This window comes from Alligator sinensis, unplaced genomic scaffold (genome assembly GCF_000455745.1).
Source record: "Alligator sinensis unplaced genomic scaffold, ASM45574v1 scaffold469_2, whole genome shotgun sequence".
NCBI lineage: Eukaryota > Metazoa > Chordata > Crocodylia > Alligatoridae > Alligator > Alligator sinensis.
This window is the reverse complement of record NW_005842988.1, coordinates 110,691-131,963: the sequence shown is the minus strand read 5'-3', so window position 1 is coordinate 131,963 and position 21,273 is coordinate 110,691. Positions and strand designations below refer to the sequence as shown.

The 21,273-nt window shown below is 53.1% G+C and overlaps 1 protein-coding gene across 1 annotated transcript in view; it reads right to left on the bottom strand.

Moving 5' to 3' along the window:
- Positions 1-16,519: 16,519 nt before the first annotated feature.
- The window catches only part of KLHDC8B (kelch domain containing 8B), a 10,974-nt gene continuing 6,220 nt past the window's right edge, over positions 16,520-21,273 (bottom strand). The window contains exons 6-10 of the mRNA XM_006036629.2: positions 21,077-21,273; positions 19,860-20,024; positions 19,442-19,666; positions 19,141-19,242; positions 16,520-17,224 (exon numbers count right to left, since the gene is read on the bottom strand). Coding sequence (XP_006036691.2) covers positions 17,028-17,224; positions 19,141-19,242; positions 19,442-19,666; positions 19,860-20,024; positions 21,077-21,273 — 886 coding nt within the window. The 3' untranslated portion in view covers positions 16,520-17,027. The remainder of the gene's footprint in view (positions 17,225-19,140; positions 19,243-19,441; positions 19,667-19,859; positions 20,025-21,076) is intronic.

Below are 21,273 nucleotides of genomic sequence, written 5' to 3'. Positions count from 1 at the left end.
ATACGGGCTGCAACCCAAGTGTCAGTCAACGCCACACTCTCCCTCTGTCTCCTAGCTGTGTCTCCGAATCCTGTCAATTCTTTCACGCCAATACCTAAAATCATTCATTCTTTCATCCAAATGCTTGTCACTGCTTTGGTCATCTGTTTTCTTGATTAATGCAGACTCTTCCTATCTGCCTTGCCTGCCTTCCCTTCAGTCCTGTCCAGTGTTCAAAACCCTACAGATAAAGTCATCTCCCCCTCCTGCCATTTAGGCCATGTCAGTCATCTCCTCCACTATCCAACTATAAACACTTTTAGAGCTGTAGTATCTATCACCATTTCTAGTGCTGGTATCCATGCACTGAACAGAAACAAGAAGGCACAAAGGTAGTCGCCGAAAGGCCATTCAGTTTTGCATCCTACGCAGGGATTATCATAATCCACTGATTCTGAGTGTAATATTAGTTCTTCATCCTGCTCCTGCTTTAGATACAGGCTGCAATTTCTAGAAGTTGTACTGGCCTTTTTTTTTGCATTTTTATGTTGGGTGACGCTATGGCACATGGGGTCTGCCGAAGAGGCCCTGCGCACTGGGCCCGTCTGCCTGGTAAATGTTACGTGTACAGTGCTCGCAGTCGTGTTTGCTGCTGTCAGGGAGTCAGTGTTTCAAATACTATGGCCCTATTCTGATGAGGTCTTTGTAAATTAATACTAGAGCCCTGAAACGGATCTGGCATTGGATGGAAAACAAGTATAAGTTGTGGAGTACAGCTGTGTCTTTCCTTTTGTGTTTTCTCTCTAAGATGAGAGAAAGCAGGACCTGGACGAAGTGTAACCTGCTTGGCTCGCTCTCACAACTGTGAGAATCAGGATTAACTCCGTTATGTAATGGCATTACTGAAATCAGTATCCAGCTCCAAGAAGATTACTTGGCTGCCTGACACACTGACAATTCAGAGAGATCCCTGCACGCTCTGTTATGGTATCGGTTCTGCTTGTGCCTCCACACCATTTCTAAAAGCTAGTAATACTTCAGCAGATTAATTTACTGACTCTTACTGAACATTCAGGTTATCAGACAAACGTGCTCTCACCAGGCGCCCTGGCCACAGGCATGTATCAATGCATTAGGGACCATCAGTTTGGATAAAAACACCAGTTGGACTAGAAGCATTTTTATGCAAACGTCTTGTGCCTAAAAGTGATGCAGATAGTGATGCCTACGAGACCCAGAGCTGGATATACATGATCCAGTGTGCTTGACAAGTGATTTTGAACCATGACCTTGCTGAGGACTAAAACTGCAGACAAACTTTAAAATGGAAATACATGCAATTATTCATTGAAGCAGGAGTAAGTTTCCTCAGGTCTCCAAGGCCCCTTCGCTGCTCAGTTTTGGTGTCTGTTTGAATGGCGGAGTCACCGACCGGCTCGGCACGACCCGCGCTGGCCCGCGGCGCCGCCCCGAGGGCGCTCAGGCCACAGGCCTCCCCTCGGGTTTTGGAGCAGGGGAGCAGGCCCCGACCGGGAGACACGAGCCACAGCCTTTCCCAGCCCGCAGCTGCCACTTTGTGGAGGGCCCGCGCCTCAGAGCCCAGCCCAGCGCTCTCCCCTCAGCAGGGTCACCGCCAGCCCCGGGCCAAGCTTGGCCCTGCTGCCCGCAGGCTCCACGCACTGGCACCAGCACCACACCGCACCGCACCGCGGACAAGGTGGCGCATGCGGGGGGGCACTGAACCCTCACAGCGGGTCCTCAGGCCTGGCCCGGCAATAGCGGCATGGTGGTGGCTGCCCTGTCCTGGCTGAGCGCCCTGCATGGGGCAGGGGTGGGCCGGGCTCAGGCCCTCGCTTATGGCACAACCCCCGCTCCCCCTGGCCCAGCAGCACCACCGCCTCAGGGCCTGCGCTGCCCGCTGCCTGTCTCCTCGGGGCCATGGCATGGAGGGGAGCTGTCCCCACACTGACTGGGGCACTCCCCTGAGGGGATGATGGCGGGGGTCTCCCCACACTGACTGGGGCACTGCCCTGAGGGGATGATGGCGGGGGTCTCCCCACACTGACTGGGGCACTGCCCTGAGGGGATGATGGCGGGGGTCCCCCCACACTGACTGGGGCACTCCCCTGAGGGGATGATGTCTCCTCAGGGAGAAGGGCTCCCTCCGCCTGCCCAGGGCCCGGGGCACTGCCATGGCCCCCGATAGGGGCGCAGAGGGAAGACAGGAATGGGGGCAGCCCGGGACAGGATGCACGCGGGGCTGTTCAAGACGCCAGCAAAGATGTCCAAACCTCCAGGCTGAGGTGTCACTGCACCTGGGCACCATTCAGCTCCGTGAATCCTCCCCAGTGGGTCGAGTCTCCCGCTCCGCAGTCATTAGACGAGCCAGCGCACGGGTCCTGACACGGCTATGCCCAATGAAGCTATCAAGCAGAAATGCAATCTGGGCTGACAACCCTTAGTTCGCTCGAGAGGTAGAACAGGAGGTTTTGTGCACGCCTGTCATTTAGGAGATGTCTTCAAAGGGAGAGGCTCGTACGGGCGTCTCCGTGCTAGCGGTCTATAGCAACATCCATAGCGCAGGCACTTCCTCGGCACTTGCACCTTAAACCACTTATCAGGCAGCTGTGGGGCACCCAAATAAAGAAAAATGTGACCCTTCCCATGTTCTCAAGTATTGATCAAATTCCTTCTTTTAGATGATCTGGTGGTTAAAAAAACAAAAAGCACAGCTTCCACCATCAGCTGTACCACGGCAGAAAAATGGCTCCTAGGATAGACGCTCGAGGCTGGAGAAAGAGAAGCCGGTGCTGCGCAGAGGCCCACCTTCCCCTCCGACCACGGACATCCCAAAAAACACTGTGCAGAAAAATCAAATCTAGCCGGACACTTGTACTACTGCCTTCCTGCTCAGCTCGCTGCTCCCTCCAAAGTGCCCCCAGCTGCAGCCCTTCCGGCTTAGTGCATACGGGATAATACTACACAGCCATTTACATTTTCAAAGTGGTTTCTCCAAATTAGCTAGTTGGCAATAACCTACTCTTTCAAGATGTTCCCAGCAAACTCCTTTTCTCATGATCTAAAGTGAGATTGTCCCCTCTGCCCTAGATAATACTGATTAGACACCAGACCAGACCCACCCGAGGTGAAGGGAAGGAAGAAGGGAAACAACAACCCGTGTCCCCAGATGCAATTATCAACAGCCATTTCGTTATGTCCACAGCGCAGCGTGGTGGTCCTTCGACTCCCTAAGGGCAGCAACCGTCAGCCCCCATTAGTGCAGCTCACCCTGCGACCTGAACAACATTCACCTTTCTCTGGATCAGGTATGCCACCGCGCCCCTGAAACCTACCTAGTTTTAAAGGTGCGCTGGAGCTGCTCATGAAAGGGTTCTGGACCTGATGACCCAGGGCTTCCCTCCCAGTCCCATGTCAACCACTTTTCTGTCCTTGGCCACCTCCTTCCAGGCCTCTAACCTCAGCCTCCCGAGCTCTCCTGGTACCCTTCTAGGCTTTGCAGCCATTACATAGATCAGCCGTATTTCAGCAAACCTCCAGCTCTTTTATCAGGTTGACATGTGTCAGGCATTTACACTGGGACGACCTGAAGGGAATGACCACGGGCAGAATTGCTTCACGGTGCTGGATAGATTTTCACTGACGTTTAGAAAACAAACAATGGACCTTTTCTAGCCCCAATGAATTTTGTTCTAGATCTGCTCAAATTCCAAAGAACAAATATAAAAACCTCATCCGCAGGCAGAAACATTTCTTTCCTTCTGCAGCAATCCTTATCTTGCGCTGCCTCGCAGTCACGAGCCTCAGCACACAAAGAGACTCACAAAGAAAAATCATAGCCCTATATGGTATAACACAATAACAAAAGAAAAAGCAGCATGCCAAGGTTTTGTTTTCCATTTTCTCCTCGCTGAGGTCTTCCAGGATCAGATTTTCCTTTTTCTGCTCCCTTTGCTTAGAACGTGGTGGTTCTGCACGTGGAAGTGGAACGAGGGGGGAGACATCCCTACTTGGAGGTCTGACAAGCAGGGAAGTTAAATCTTCTCTACGGTAGGTAGTCTTAAGAAGAATATGGTAACACTGTTCTTTTTTTCCATTTGAACTTCGCTGTATAAATGGCAATTTACATTGGCTCTGGGTGCAGAGGCTGTGTGGTCTGTCATGTAAATCCCGCTCTCAGAAATTAATTCAGAGTGTAACGGGTAAATGCAGATCTCTCCAAACAACTCTTAGGTAAATAATCCACAAGATAAATATTCTCAAAAGGAAGCATTTCAAATATGGTTTTACAGTTTTAGTAGATTTTTTATACTGCAATTTTTTTATATCCTCCTTTTGTTTGGGGGTGGGGGTGGCATTCTTGTTTGCCTATTACTTCTTCCTTTCTTTTGATATTTTAATTTTCAAAGAGAATTTAATGCTGGTTAGAGATGCTGGGTTGTCAGTTTTGAAGGCACACTGTAAGCACTAAAACAATATGCATGATATAGATGCACTGATGGAGAAAATGCATGCATTTTCTTTCTGCTCTTCTTATTTAGTGGAGCTTTCTTTAGAATTAAAGAAATTTCCAGCTCAGAGGTGTCAAACAGGCATCCTGCTTAATGTATTTATTTGGCTTTCTTGGCAAATTTTGCAGACCCTTTTAATCCAACTCGAACATTGCATTGTCTTAACTTGCAACTCTAAGATACTTGTAAATGACCCCCCATTCATTTCACTGAGAGATTTAGCCTTGACCCTAATGATGGTGCAGCAAAGGGTAGATTTTCTAAAGCCTTAGGCACTACATTGTGTGTCATGAAGTAAATATGAAAGTTCTCCTAATGACCAAGTAATCAAAGATAGCTGTGGTCCTAAGAGCGCATCATTCTTCCTCAACAAAGTAATCCTGACCGGAACAAAAATGTTTCTCTTGCAGCGTTTAGTGTGTAAATGTGGGCCTTATTCTACCCTTGATCTTTGTACTCGCCTCCCTTTGGCACCCATAAGAGAGTCACTGTATATCTAGAAAAGTGTGTGGCACTATTTGCCTATGATTCATAATGATGACAAATACAGTTTGGCATTCTCCTCAAAACAAATCTCAGGCTTCTGCTCTAATTTACAACATTTTTACCATTATTAAAAATGGATTTGCCATGCTTCATGCAACTGTGAGTGGTGCATGCTTCGTATTTTATGATAGGTTGTTATGCAGAGCTGTTTCAGTCCCTGATGCCACTATGGCTTCTGGTTTGGATGTTTGCTGAATCTCAGGGACACAGTAAATGAGATTTTATATTTCTGCCAGGCCTCTACAAGGGAGAGAAATTGCTATAAAGGAGGACATTTCCTTAATTATAGTTTTGACAGCTAACTCTGGTTTCTAGCCTCCCTCCCCCACCATCCACAGCACAACTCCTCTGAGATTAATAATACTTCTAAGCTCTGGCTTGTAGCCCTGCTCATATCTGGAGCAGCAGACTGTGCTTCTAACGTTACAGAGTGAGACCACGTATTTGGAGTCTTTCACTCATTTAGTAAAAATTAGAAGATACCAGACTGTAGTTGGTATTCTATTTAGTATGCAGTCTTTAACACATTTCCTCATAGTACACATGATTCTGAGTTGTGCTATGTATAAAACATACCAGTAATCAAATATGTCCAAGGCCATTTAAAAAACCTTTCCCTGACTGCTTTTCCCTGACCATCTTGAAATAACCTTGGTCTCTCGTGATGTGTTCATGTTGGATTTTCTCTTCTTCCCCTCCACTGGGGAGTAACCTGATCCTGGGGTTGCAGCGGTGATGGTTGAGAATGAGTAATCCAGACTTCCAGGGAAAATGACTAGTTTTGCCAAAATCTGCTTCCACAAGCTCAACACTGAAAAGCACTGTGCACAACAAGGCACCTCTCTCATCTGCCTGCAAGAGTGTCTTCAAGTGTCACCTATGTCACATGGCAGGCAATGGCTACAGCCAGCACTGATCCCTCTGATTCCTAACCTTTGCTGGCACATAAATACACTACTATGGAGATCAGATCACCTATAGAATTTAGAAGCCCAAATACACAGTTGTTGTCAACATTTGCCTCCCAAGTTTGAAAACAGAAACTTGTAGTTTTAACCCAGGTCAGACAAGTGCTTGACCAAGAGATGTGCTTTGTGTCCTGCCTTGAAGGTTAAAAAAACAGAGCTCAAGTAGGGACAAACTGCACACAGCTGAGAACACCTAATCTCAAGAATTCAAGCTCCCTAGCAGGGCTCAAACATCTTAACAGAGTGTTCTCCTAAGTAGCTAGATCCCAAACCATGCAAAGTGGCGGAAGTGCGGTTTAACTTTAGAATTGCCTTTAGGATCTACAGAAAAGACTGATGTCCCCTGGGGAGATTGTGCAGCAGTTTGCTTTCTGTGGCTGGTTGCACTAAAAGCTTTCCAAGGAAGAGGTGCCCTGCTCACCTGGTCCATACATCTGGAATAGCCCCACCGCTGTCCAAGGTCCCTTCTCCTTTCCTTCAAAAGTGATCTAGCTGTTGGCTGACATAAGTCCAGCGTTTATAGCTGGAAGCATTGGACCTAAGTGCAGGTAGGTTGGATTTAACACTCACCTAAGTCAAAAGAAGAGCAATTGTCGACTTAAAGGGCCTGGCCTCATTTTCATCTGTACCTTTTGGCTGTAAGTACTTTGGGTCAGGGGTCTGTTTTGTATTGGCCCACTGCATCCCACCGCACAGCCCTATCAGCATTGTAACAATGAAACAGTGAGCAACACCAGAATTAACATACCAAAGCAAAGCCAGTCTGTGGCTTGTAAACCCACCCTGCCTTATGAACTCTGCCGAGGCCACTACAGGCCTGCATGGTCTCTGTGGTCCCCTAGCCACAAGTAAGGAAAAGCTGCAGTAAAGTACAAAATGGTGTGATCTTACCCACTCTGTATCAAAATTTCATTTCTCTCTCTCTTCTGAGTACCCTGTATGTAATACCCCAGGGAAAGCTGATCACCTAAGGCAAAATCTTTAAAAACTCCTACACGATTTGGAAGCCCAAATCCCATTAACTTTTGATAAGCCTTCAGCTCTGCAAGTACCTAATGACTTGTGAAGAGGCATGAGACTTTTGAGGGACAGAGCCTGGGAAGTATGCTTATTTTTGAAACTCTAACACAAGATGATTAAAAGGTGGGGAGCCTGCCACATCACATTGAACAGAGTGATCAGAAGGGGAAGTACATCTGAGTAGTTTGTTATGTTATAGTCATATTTAATTCCTATAGAAGAAGGAATGCCCCAGCTGAAGGTAGCACTAAGGGTCATTGAAAAAGTCTGAATTTGCTGTAATTCCCATAGAACTAAACGCTTTGCATCTTAAGTGGTTTATAAATTTAGAACACAAATTAGATTGGTCCCCTCACAACTGCTGGATTTGTCTTATCACCGTAGTTCTGCACTGTTCCAGGGTCTGAACACTTGGGTACCTCCGACCATGTCTCTCCAAGCTGGGCAGGGGGAGGCAGTCATTTAACTCTAAGCAATTTGTGCTTATGCAACTGATAAATTCCAAACCGCTGGGATAGCGCCGGCCAGAGCCCTTCAAAACCATCTCACCCTAGGCCTGCAGGCTCGCCTTTCATGTTCCCTCTCTGCCTTACTGCTGGCTGCGGCAGCTTGGCAAACCACGCTACACTCTGCAAGGGGATAAACATCCAGGATGAGCAAACCAAAAGCGCCCAACTGTCCACTTGGTTTTAGACATAAATGGAAACCAGCTCCCAGAGACTCCGTGCCACCTGCATCTCACCAAGGAGTTGCTTTTGTTTTCAGAGAGCAGCAGTCTCTGTTCAAAACCCTTCCTCAGACTTGGTAGCATACTGTGAACCACTGACCTTGTCAAGCTGCCAATATATTTTATTGGCTGCTGAGGTATTGCTCAATTACTAATTAGGAGCTCCCTGTTGATACTTCCTGCTACCACACCAGTGGTTTCTATGGCAACTTCAGAAGCAGATGTGGGAGTGACTTCACCCAGGACATCACAAAGCAGCCCTTGCACCACCTCCTGGGTAATTTCTCCAGACAATGAAGCAAGTGACCAAGCACACTACCATGTCTGGACATCTCCCTGGTGTTTCAGTTGCTAGCACAAAGGTAGGAGGTGATGAAACAAGAACCTTTGCCCTCTGTAACCTGTTTCCACCAAGGAATTACAAGCACTTTACAGACATTCAAAAATCTCATGGACAGAGGGGACATTATGGTCATCTAGTCTGTGAGCAATGCAGACCCCAGCACCACACCAGTCATTTGCATTAGTGAGCTCTGCCAATCCCTGGAAGAACATTCCAGTTCAGGCTAAGTGACCCAGCAAGCTTAGTTTGAAGTGGGATTGTCTTAACTGCCTGATTTCAGAGTTGCTGAAATCAGAACAAAATGGCTCAGCAGGTGGATGCTGACCTGCAGTAACTGTAGCTGTATGAGAGGTTGTCTAAGTGCAGCTGTGCCTCGTGCACAAAGTTGGAATCTAGGAACAGCAGCATCCACATGACCATGCATGTGCTCCTGTCTTCCCCCGAAAGGCTGGATGGGCAGAACAGCCTTGGCCCCCCTCTGCTCCCTCGCTAATTCAGCCGCTCATGCAACAAGGATGCTGGGGGCAGAGTGCAGGATCCACACCAGCCACCACATCATCTCCAAGAACCAGTCACTGTCAAAGAGACTGTCCTCTCCAAGCGCATGTCTGTGTGGATCATACTGTAGATGACTGATAAGCCTGTCTCCATCTAGAAAGCAGGATGGAGAACTGCTGACTGCTGTTAAATAACAAGTGACCGCAGCAGCACTCTGCCAAATGCTGCCCTGCAGATCTCAGTGATGGGATGCTTCTAAATCCTGCAGAGATGGCAGCTTGGGTTTCTCAGCAGCATATGCAGCTATGCTTGGAGGATGGGTAGCGCCAGCCATGTGACAGCAGATTGAGATTCACTGAACAGTCCATCTGGATAGCCCCTGGGAAGAAGTGGCCTCCTCCTTAACGAGTGACCTGTGGCAATAAAAATGAACACAGAGCATGCCTGGAACATGCTATTGACATGATGGTGAAATGTAGGCATGACAACAGAGCTCTTCAGAAACCATCCATGGTTGCTGATGGGTTTTTGGCTTAAGAAGCCTGCTCCAGGAAAAGGGAGAGCATTTGGGGTGCTCACATTGTCAGCATGACCATAACTTGTTTGCACACTGGCATAGGGGGGTGATAACCATCTCCTTCCTTGTTTGTAGAACACCGTGACCCCCTTGACTGAAACTGTTAGCCAATATCCTGGGCCTTGTGGGCTGTTTCTATTAGGAGGAACCGCATCTCCTGCTCTGAGGCAACCCCATTTATTTACAAGCTCCTATTTCCCCAAACACAGTAGGCACCAAACAGCAGGAGACCGCGCCCTTGCTTTACATGCCTAAACTCTATTGCCAGCCAGACTCTCCCAGTTTTCTTACAAGGTCACACTGCAAGTGTTTCTCTGGCTGTCCTGGGCATTCTGCTGCTGTGATCCTTTTGACTGACTCTCACACACACATCTCCATCAAACAATACCCAGGCCTCCTACATTTGTATTCAGCCTCCAATGAAACTCTTCCACCCACATTGTTCTGCTCCTGACTGATGTTACATGTGGCTCCTGTTCTTTTACTCCTGAAGGGGATGAACTGACTCCTGCATTTACACTGACTGAAGTGCAACTGTTACATCCACTGGCTTCAGTGAGGTTTCATTGGCCTCCAGCATAACAATGTACTGCAGATGTACTGCCTGCGAGAAGCTGCACAGTGCAGTTCTGCGGAACAAGCTGGACCGCTCTGCAAGCTAATCCGATCCCCTGCAGTTCGAGGACATTTACATGATGAATCATGTCCCTAAGGGAAGAGTTCCTTAAATGCAGAGATGGCCCGAATGTGTGCCCTGACTGTCTTTGCTGTATCTGTAATAAGTCCTTTGTTGTTGGAGGAGGTGTGGAGAGAAGGGGTCCCTTCCAAACATTCTTGGGGGCTGACCACCACCAGTTCAGTGATGGCAGAACTGGTTGAGCTGGGGTTACAACATGCATGGTCTTCTGAGGCTCGTGGTGTTATACAAATTGCCAATTGCTCAAATCATAAGCGAGACCTTATGAGGGAAGATAAGGCAAGGTGCTGCGTTTATTGATTAAACACTTCATTCATCCCTCCCCCTGCCCCCCCATTCATATCCCAAATTCTGTTTTGCTCTGGTATACGTTACCAGTCTTATCAGTGCTCAGATCAACTTAGTGGCCAGCCAAGTTGATCACGAGCAGGAGCAAGACTCCTGCCGATCCATCTCATCAGATGAACCAATGCTCCAGGATGACATGCAGAACAAGATCCAAAATCGGTATGTCTCGCCCCATCTTTTATAGCCTTGTCAATTCACTCAGTCCTCTCAGCTTTTGCAGTGTTATCACTGTGTTCTTCCTTGAAGGTCAATTGCCATTATTCTCTCACTGTTCTGGGGCGGATTCTTCTTGTTTTGGTCTTTTATCTGTCCGTATTCTTCAGCCAGTTGCTAGCTGATCTTTTCCTTTTCCACAGACACGCTCTCACCCATTCTCTCACACATACAAAGGTTGAGCATTTATGTCAAGCTACAGAGCAATACAAAATGCAGCATCTTAAGGCAATGCAAGACTCAAGAAAATTCATAAGATTAAAAGCAATAAGCAAAAAGTCTATTTGTATAACAATGAGGTACTATGCCAACCTCAGCCAGCCTTGCAAGGGGCTGGGTGACACTGGTTAGCAGTGTCATATACATGCACACTAATTTGGGTCTGATTACATTTCTCTGGAGACAGCAAAATCTGTCCTTGGGAAGATATTCATTCACTGATTTGGAGCTGATTGAGGGATGGGTGATGGGGGTCAGAGATGATTTTTCATAATTCACCAGGAGACTCAGCAGTCTGAATAGGTGAAAACATAATATAGTGCTGTGATAACCTCATGATGAAATCTGCCCTCGATTAGCCAATTGTCTAGGTACAGATAGAGGAGCTGCTGCCACAGCCGAGCATCTTGCTAAAGTTCTCAGACCAACCGATAGCATCTTGTATTGGCAATCTAATGCTCTGAATCACAAACACTTCTTGTCAGCTGGTGAATTGCTGGAAAGCAGCATAGAAAACGTGTCTTGGAGGTCAAGAACTGCAAACCAGCCCTAAGCCTGAACAGAAAGGATGAGCAAGGCAAGTGCCACCACACTGAGCCCAAGATGGAGCATCTCTTTGTTCATTCTTCACTGGCCTGGGATAGGAGGAAGACTGCTATTTCTGGACAATGGGTATTTTGAGGTGCCGTTGGTACTATTAGGCCAGAGATCCAGAGCACAGCACATCAGCACAGAGGATGCTGCCAGAAACCTAGCTGCTCCTGACATAGATTTCTAGAGTTGGAAGGGACCTGGTAGATCATCAAGTCCGACCCCCTGCTCCAGGCAGCAAAGAGCGCTGGGGTTAAGTAACCCCAGCCAGATGCCTGTCTAATCTCCTCTTGAACACCTCCAACGTAGGGCAAAGCACCACCTCCCTTGGAAGCCTATTCCATATTTTGGCAACCCTTACCATAAATAATTTCTTCTTTATGTCCAATCTAAATCTACTCTCCTTCAGTTTGTACCCATTATTTCTGGTAACCCCGAGGGGCGCCCTGGTAAACAGAGTGTTCCCTATTCCCTCCTGACCCCCCCGATGAGTTTGTAGGCAGTCACAAGATTGCCTCTCAGCCTTCTCTTGCGGAGGCTAAAGAGATTCAGGTCCCTTAGTCTGCTTTCATAGGGGCTTACCTGCAGGCCCTCAACCATATGAGTGGCCCTCCTCTGAACCGTCTCAAAGTTATCCACATCCCTCCTGAAGTGCGGTGCCCAAAACTGGACACACACCCAATCAGCCAGTTTGAACCAAGGCTTCTGTTGTCATTTCTGATGCCAGTGTTAGTGCCGCGGACTGGCAGCCTCCAAGACTGTCAGATGCAGGTGCACAAGGAGAGGCAGGGCTTGGGTACTGAGCTGGTATCTTTGTCCCTGCTGCGTAAGCAGGGCAAGACCTCCATTCCTGGGAGAAAAGAGGGTTTAAGCTACTTCTTATGGAATAAGGAGGTCAGTTCTGGGAATTGTGTCTGGCCAAGCATGTGATCTCCCTTGCCGTGGTGCGGAGGTGGCCCTTCACAGTCTCATACCCATGCATTTCTTTGCCAGTAGTGATATTAAGCATCATTTATTGTCTCCTGAGGCACTGGCTAGCTAGGACTTAGAAGTGGCTAGGCCCACTATGGAAGCTGATGACTCTTCTTCAGGATCTGAAGTTCCTCTCATCAAATGCTTGGGAAGGCAGTAGTGCAAACAAATGTCCCTGGGTGGCCATCAAGCAGCTGGCTGGCATATGGCTCTCACCATGACAAAAAAAGGGAGCAGCTTGGGCCACAGGAGTTGCAAGATATACAGGGTTTGAAGCTGCTATTTCAGATGAATGTACCGGAGGGAAAATATTGAGGACAAATTACATTTAACGCTACTTTTTGAGGGGGAAAATGATATGAAGAGGACGTAACTTGTATGAAGTTAATCCTCACTAACTAAAGGAAATTGCAATAAGATGAAGGTTTGCTTAAGTATGGGACAACACTGGCTGTACCTTGCTGTGACAGGCAGTGAGCCAGGTCCCTCTGCATTTTGTGCTCTGTGGGGAGAGGACAAGTAGGAGGACGTGACTGGAGCAGCCACCATTCAGCTGATGCCACTGTTCAAAGACTTACACTTGCATACAGCCAGCCATTTGAGTGTGCTACAGGTGTCTTGCACAATCTTTCACGCTAATTATACACATGTAAAATACCTAATGTCTGGGTTCAAAGCTAGTTCCAGCCTCCTCTGCTCTGAGATGAACTGGCACCTGATTACACAAGGCATGGACAAATGTGACTGCTGCGTGTTGTGGGTAGGCGCTGCCCGCCAGGAAGAGCCCATTGCCCTTCCCAGGGACCATTAGTGTGTGCTGCACAAATGTCTCATAATGCACTTCCCCCTGGGGTGCTGCAGCTCTGGCTGGGTGCCCCGTTCGTCTCTGCATGGTCCAGGCACTTGGAGCAGTGGCTTGGCATCTACCACTGATACAAGCTATCCTGGCTTCTAACATTAGAAACCTGAGAATGGCAGCTGCCAGTTTGTTGCTAGTTAGGCTCTGCAGCAGTTTCACAACAGGTACAATCAGAGCTGTCACCCCTCATGCGTCAGCTCCACAGTGCCCACAGCCCTGTCACCCCACAGAACAGCATGCACGTAAGCAAGCATGATATGCTGTGACAGAAGGTTTCTATCGCACGACAGATCAGTCAACGTGCGTTTGCCTCATTTGATGCAGGTCTCCCTGGTCCCCATGGTCAGCTGGGGCAATCTTCAGATGACAACCACCCCTGTCCCTGCAAAGCCAGAAACTGGGGAGCCACGCCTCACTACCAGGACCACGCAAAAGTGCCCAGACCATTGTCCCTCCAAGCCCCTGGTGTTGGATTTGGGGCCAGGTGTCAGGAAGCACTTCAGAAAGGCATTAAGCCAGCTCCGTGAGGGTCAGCACACCATCCACCCTCTCCCCAGCCCAGAGTTTACACTGACACCCCTCCCCACCCTACCCGAGCGCCTCCCACATAAAACCAATAGCCACAAAGACCCTATGGGCCTCCATGGAGCCTTTGCCCCATCTCCCTTCTTGGGAGAGGAGATGGGCCAAGTAGCCCAGATGCAGCAGCAGCTTCTAGCCCAACTCAATCCTCACCTTGCCCTTGCAGGCTGCACATGACACTGTCTGCAAAGGAGCAAGCTAGCAGAGCAGAACAGAACAGAGCTGAGCACTCCTCCAGCTTGTTAATCAGGAGCAAAGGGCCCCAGCTGGACGTGTTCAGGCATCTGTAGCAGAGCTCAGTTAGATGAGGTGGGTGGATGTTCCCGCCAAGCTCATTAGAGACCATTCTTCCTTTCCCCGAGTCTTTCTTGGAGGGTGGATGGTAGCACGATCAGAACAGAGTTGGCTCACGACTCTTGGGTCCTACACCCAGCTGTGCCACGGACCAGCCGCACGGTCTGGCTGGGTCACCGATCCTCTCTGCGTTCATGCCCCCAGTGGCAGAGTGGAGCTAGCAGCCACAGGCCACACAGGGAGTAGCCTGTTAGGATACTGCCTCCCATGTGGCCATACAAAGCCGAGCAGGATGGGATCAGTCCAACAGTCTTGTCCTTGAGCGGGGCAGCTCAGGGAATAGCTTTCCCAGGTAAAACTCCCTTTGCAAGCCTTTTGCCTGCCCCTGCCCCAGCCCCTGCCCCCACACCCTCCGGAGAGATTCCAGCTTCCCCTGGGTGGGGCCAGTGCACTCAGGCCTTGCAGGCAAGACCCCAGGATTTCAGGACACGGGGGGGCATATGAATCTCCTAGCCCAGGGCCAAAGATGAAAGGAGGATGAAATCCCCCTTCTCTGTCCAAAGAGAACCCAGACAGGCACAGACTCTCCAGCACACTGTGCCGCAAGCAGCAAGAACCAGGTGACACACAAACTCTCCTGGCACTTCCCGCTCTGCCGCCAGGGAGCTGGAGCATAAGTGCATCTGGAGCAGGCCTTGATTAGCATCATCATTTTCATTTCTAATGTAATTAGCATTCCCCATGTGGCTCCATAGCCTGCAGGGCTCCCTTGTTAGCGGAGGGCTCCATCTGGTAGCCCAGCCCACCTGGCAGCACGTGGGTGCATCAGTAAGGGCCCTGCCCTGGGTCACACTGCATAGCCTGGAAAGTGCTTACACCTCTCCCGGTTAGCTGGGCCTGAGCCACAGAAGAGGCAGTTCTGCGTTGAAGAGCTGCTGCTGCTTTGCAGTCCACAAGCGAACTTCCCCTGGGAACCACTCAGAGCTCCTGACTTTAGCAACGCAGGGAAGAACGTATTCTGTTTAGGTCGAGAGTCAGTGCAATGTCAGAGGAAGGGAGCTGAGGCTTCTTTCCTTCTGCCGTCCACCCACCTGAGTGACACAGCTGCTCTGCCGGGCTGCAGCCTAGAGACTGGAAGACACTAAACACTTAAAAGGGGTCTCCAGATAGGAGGCGGACACAGAGAGGGTCTGCAGAGGAAGGCTGGAGAAGCTGGGTGGGATACAGCTGCACAAGATGGCACAGATAAGCTGTGCGGAGAGATGCACTGCCCAGGCAGTAAGCTGAATCTGAGCCAGCAGTGTGCCCTTGTTGTCAGGAAGACTACCGGCATCCTGGGCTGCACTGGTAGGAGCGTTGCCAGCAGATTGAGGTCAGTGATTCTTCCCCTCTATTCTGCACTGGGGAGGCCACATCTGGAGTCCTGTGTCCAGTTGTGGGCCCCCCACTACAGAAAGGATGTGGACAAATTGGAGAGAGTCCAGTGGAGAGCAACAAAAATGGTTCGGGGGCTGCGGAACATAACTTGTGAGGAGAGGCTGAGGGAACTTGGTTTGTGATTAGTCTGGAGAAGAGAAGACTGAGGGGGATTTAATAGCAGCCTTCAACTGCCTGATGGGGCACTCAAAAGAGGATGGAGCTGGACTGTTCTCAGTGGGGGCAGAGGATGGAACAAGGAGCAATGGGCTCCCATTGCAGCAAGGGATGTTTCAGTTCGATATTAGGAAGAATTTTCTCACGAGGAGGGTGGTGAAGCACTGGAACAGGTTACCCAGAGAGGTGATGGACTCTCCATCCTTGGAGGTTTTCAAAACCTAGGTAGACAGAGTCTTGCCTGGGATGATGTAGTTGGGACTGGTCCTGCTTTGAGCTGCCTACAAACTCATCAGGGGGGATCAACAGCAAATAGGAAGATCCCTTTTCTCCCCAGCACCGCCTGGGGTGACGAGGAACAATGGTAATAAGTTGATGGAGAATAGGTTTAGGTTAGAGATTAGAAGGCAATATTTTACTGTTAGGGTGGCCAAAATCTGGAACCAATTTCCCAGGGAAGTGGTCCTCGCCCCTACCTTGGGCAAATTCAAGAGGAGGTTGGATGATCACCTGTCTGGGGTCTTGTGAACCCAGCATTCATTCCTGCCTGTGGCAGGGGGTCAGGCTAGATGATCTGTTCAGGTCCCTCCTGACCCTAGCTACATGAAACTATGAAACAGGGGTTGGACTAGATGTGACCTCCTGAGGTCCCTTCAACCCTCATTTTCTGTGATTCTATACTTCAGGAGGAGCTGGCCCAGGGGTGCAGGCCTGCCAAGGGGATCCTGGGGAAGCACAGGGACCTGGTGCCCGACCTGAGATCAGGGGAAGCCCACCACACATGAGAACATGTGACAGCTGCGTGCCCCCACTTAGACCAGAGCCCTGATTCCCATAGAGACAGCAGTGTGCTCCCTTCCCCACAGCTGCTGGAGCCCCAGTGGCTGAGCCAGCCTGTTTCGCCTGCCTAGCCACCCTCCGGTGCTACCTGCAGATGCTCAGCAATGCAAGGCTTCGGCATGGATAAAATTCCACTTGTTGGTTTATTTGAGGTGCTACGTCACCTCCTAGGCACTGAGCTACAGGGCACCCGATGTGCTACATGAGACACAGACTGGGTCTACAACGACACAGCGCTCACTATGAGCATATAGCCCCTCTCCTCCTCTCTCCTCACTGTGCGGCACACGATACAGCTGCAAAAGGACGGCACAGACACCCAAACTGGACAACAGGCAGCTTAGGCCAGCAAGGGCAGGATGCCAGCTTGCCTCTGCCGAGGACTGTCCCTCCCTGCTCCATTGAGGGGGTGGATGGAGCCGATTCTCCCCCCTTCCCAGGCAAGACAGAGCCAGCGCCCACCACCGAGCTACTCTAGACTTGAAGAAGCTGAAATTAGTTTTCTAAACAGTGAAAGAAAACGTCACTGCTCCGGTGCCCGCCACAGCAACTACAGCTTTTGCTCCCCGCCGCCGTCTTCAGGCACTTGGTCCTCAGGCCTGCTGCTGGATCCTTGGTGGTGGGAGCTGCTGTCAGGCCCCCTCCCGCAGGCACAGTGCCTCCACAGCGCTGCTGGGCCCCTGCGCCACCCCACCGATCACAAAGAGCAGGTTTTGTGCCTGGAAGCTGGAGCAGGAACAGCGGCCCGTGGGCATGGGTGGCAGCGGCTCCCACTTCTTCCTGCTCAAGCTAAATCCTTCCACCGAGTCGAGAGGGCACGGCTGGTTCCCTGCAGGAGAACACACACACCGCTGAGCTCCTGCTCACAACGGGGGAGAGGTCCCCTCCCTCCCACCTCCCTTGGGACGCAGCATGGCTGCACTGCCCGTGGCAACCCCCGCCGCTGCAGCCCAGCCCAGCCCAGCGCCTGCACCTGGTTCGGCGGGCTCCTCCGCCCAGCAGGGGGGTGCCTGCCATTTCAGGCCGGGCCCAGATCTAAATGCCGAGTCCCACACTCTCCCAGCCCTCTGCCTCTGCTCAGGAGGTCGCTGCCCACAACAAATCGGGCGGCCATACTCTTGCCTACCCTGGCGGGATCTCAGGGTGGCTGCCGTGAAAAGCAGCAGCCTGGATGGCAGTGGGAGCCCGGCAGTGAGCCCAGCCTGCGCTGCCGAGCCCAGTCACAGGTGCTCGGCCGTGAGACGGAGGAGACTTGCACACGGGTGCCATACAGCCTGCTGCTGGGACCCACGATGCCTGCGAAGGCCCATTCCTGAGGGAGCGCTGAATGCTCCAGCTGCATACAGGCACCTCCCTCCCTGCCTCCTGCCCGTGCATAATTAAAGCCATTTGTTCTGAAGCCAGAGTAATGCTAATAACTGGAGACAAAAGCCCCCTAACAAACCCTGATGGTAACTCGTGCTGGCAGCTGGTCCCTCCTGCATTGCAGGAGACCTCCCCCACAGCTCTCTTCACTCATGGGCAACCCTAAGCAGACTCCCTGCGGCTCTCAGCCAGGGCCTGGGCCTCATAGCCCCTCCTGCCTGCCCAGGGGTGGGGGAAGGCTGCCAGGGCTCTGCCAGGGCTCCATGTCTCTGCCCAGTGTGAGCAATGCACAGGCATCTGGCTGGGAATCACCCTGGTCCCCGCAGGGCTCGGGCCCACCACACCCTCCCTCCTCTCCCCCAAGCCTGCCCACAGCTGCTCACTGGCAGCCAGAGCCAGGGAGGCACTGCTTCCCTCTGCCCACCCAGGAGCTGGCCAGAGCCCAGGTGTCTCCCACCCAGGAAATTCACTGGGCTGCATTCACTGTCCTACTGGTCCCTGCTACTCCAGCCAAGGGCGCATGCTAGCTGGGCCCTGGGGACAGCTCCTCTCTTGCCTGCACGGTTGGTCGTGCCACTGACTGACAGTGCTAACCTTTATCTGGCAGAGGTGGAGGAGCGGGCAGCCCTGCACAGCTGAGATCCTGAGCCCAGGACAACACGCAGGGCGGGGGCCTGACTCCAAATCTGGGACGTAGCCCCTGTCCAGATCCAACGAGGGGCTAACTTTGCCTGCCCTGTCCCTGCAGCCCCCATGGCCTGCGGCCTCAGGCTCCTGTCAGCGCAGCAATGCAGAGGGCCATGCCCCATAGCTTCTCAACAGCCCTTGGCGAGTCCAGGCTCTGCCATTTGGCCTGCTGCGCTCTCCCAGCACAGGTTCGTTAGCACTGCCGCTTGGCCCAGATCCGTGCAACAAGAGAGAGAGGGGAGACAGAGGAGACGTGGCGGCTGGCACCAAAGGCTGCCTGGCAGCAACTGTCCGGCACTCTCTGAGACGCACAGGCGCGAAGGGGAGCCAGCAGTCAAGTGTGGCCCCAGCTGGTAGCCGCCCGCCCCCGCCACAGAGGTAACTGACTTCCCACGACGGAGCAGGGAACTGACCCGAATGGAATCGATTTTCCCCTGTTTGCCAGGTGCTTTCCCCGTGAGCAGGCACGGCTGCGCTGTGCTGACACGGGACGATGGGCCTGTGCTGCAGGGCTCTGCAGCTGGGCTCCCAGGGCTCCACAGCAGTGTCCCCTTCACATGCCCCGGCTGGGAGCCCAGGGGGCCCAGCTGTGCCTGTCCTCGGGGCACTGTCCTGCGGTCCCGCCACCCCCACCCTTCTTGGCTCCACAGAGGTTTCACTGCCAGGTCCCAGCCTGAGAGCCCCAGCACTCACCGAGGCCACCCACCGCCACTACTCGCCCACCAAGGCAGCCTGCCACGAAGTCAGCCCTCTTGTCCCGCATGCGGATGGCGCGGCTCGGCTTCACCCAGGCACCTGCCAGGGAAGAGGCAGCGTGAGGCCCTGCGCTGCTGCGGGATGCCCTCTTCCTTCCCACAGCCTGGGGCAGGGGCAGCCCAGCTAAGCATGCTGAGGAGAGCACAGGCCTCCTCTACTCCTGCCCCCAGCCCAGGCTGAGCCCAACACCCACGTGCTCATAGCCCCAAGGCCATGCATGACCCCATCCCCAGCTCACCCTGCTCGGGGTCGAACATCTCCACGGTGTTGACGAAGTGGGGCCGGGAGTAGAAGTTGTGGGGGCCAGGCTGCTGCAAGCCCCCGAGACTGAAGAAGCAGCCCTCAACCATGGCGCAGCTGGAGAAGGCACGGCGGCTGGGCACACTGGGGAAGCGCGTCCAGCTCCTCACCTCCAGGTCAAAGGCCTCGAAGGCTGTGACGGGCAGCTTGCCCTGCCGGCCCCCTGGGGAGAGAGGAGTAGCTGAGACGGCCTGCGGGCTCTGCCAGGATCCCACATGTGCAGCCCGTGGGGCTGGGGAGCAGAGGGGGGCCCCAGGGCAGGGCAGGGGCCACACAGGTGTCAAAAGCCAGGCCGTGTGGCTGTGCCCTGGCAAAGGGCCAGCATGGGGCTCAAGGCATCGGCTGGTGCCACTCACCCAAGATGAAGATCTTGCTGCCCTGCAGAAAGGCGGAGGCCCCGTAGCAGGGGGTGGGCATGGAGGGCAGGGGCTGCCAGAGGTCCTTGGCCGGCTCAGAGACCCGTGCCAGCGCCTGCGGGGAGGTGTCGGCACCCATGCCCCCGAGCGCGTAGACCGTACCGTCTGCAAGAGGAGGGACCGTCAGGCGTGCAGCCCGGGGCAGGGTGCTGGGGAGCTGGTGGAGCTGAGCAGGCGCCCTCCCCATCTATGTGCAGCTTGGAGCCAGGCGTCCCTGGGCACCAAGCGCCAGGCCGGCTGCTCCCCTCCAGACCAGGGCAGGTGGCTCCCTGCGCCTGGCCTGCCCGGGGCCCGCTCCACCCCAGGCCCCGCTGGCCCCCGCGTGGCCCCCACCCCGTGCACACATTGAAAATAGAACAGAACGCAAGGCCATCGCATCTAATTATACTCACTCGGCGCCATCTCCCTGGAGACGCCATGGCAACCCAGCCATGCTACTGAGTGCTGCTCCCACCCGCCCGCCACTGGCTGCCACCGGGGCGTCCAGCGCCCAGCTCCCAGCTACAGCCGAGCGGCCCCGGGCCCAGCTCCGACCCGGGGCTGCGTTCAGGGAAGGCCCCGAGGCACTGTACAGTTCTGGCTCTGTCCTGGAGCCAGGCAGGATCAGGCCACTGCCCCGTGGTCGCAGGGCAAGAGCCACAGAGGCAACCTGCCTACGGCTGCACAGGGAGGCAATGGCACCCGAGCACTGACCCTAACCACTGGGTCATGCTGCCCCCGGGCACGGCAGCCAGGGCCAGTGGGGCAGGGCTGGGGGCCCGGGTGCCTTTGCTCCAGGGAGGGGACCGCAGAGCAAAGCATTGCGCCCAGCACCTGCAAGCTGTGGACAGGGACCCCAGGCCGAGCCCGCTGAGCCCCAGGCCCGCTGTGCAGCACCCCTAGCACCACTGGGCCAGGGTCAGGCCCCCCAGCAGCACCCCCACCCCATGGGCTCAGGCTCCTGGGCCAGGGAGCAGGCTCCAGGTGCTGACCCCAGGAGCAAGTCCCCACCAGGCTCCCCAGCTTCTCCCACACCGGGCTCTGCCCCTCTAGGCCGAGCACCCGCAGGTCTTGGCTGCGTAACCCGGGGGAAGTGCTCAGTTGTGCTGTCACCCGTGAGAGGCACCCTGCGCCCAGCCTGCCAAGGACTGCCCCGCTCTGCCCTGCTCCCCTCGCACCTCTCCTGATGGCGGCGATGCCCATGGACGGCTGGGCCAGCGAGGTCTTCCGCTCCCACTTGCCCTCGTCGGCATTGTAGGCTTCGACGGAGGCCAGCGGGCTCTGCCGCGAGTCCATGCCGCCCACGACCAGGACCTGCTTGCCCAGAGCCACGGCGGTGGCGCCGGCCCGTGGCGTGGGCAGCGGGGGCAGCGCC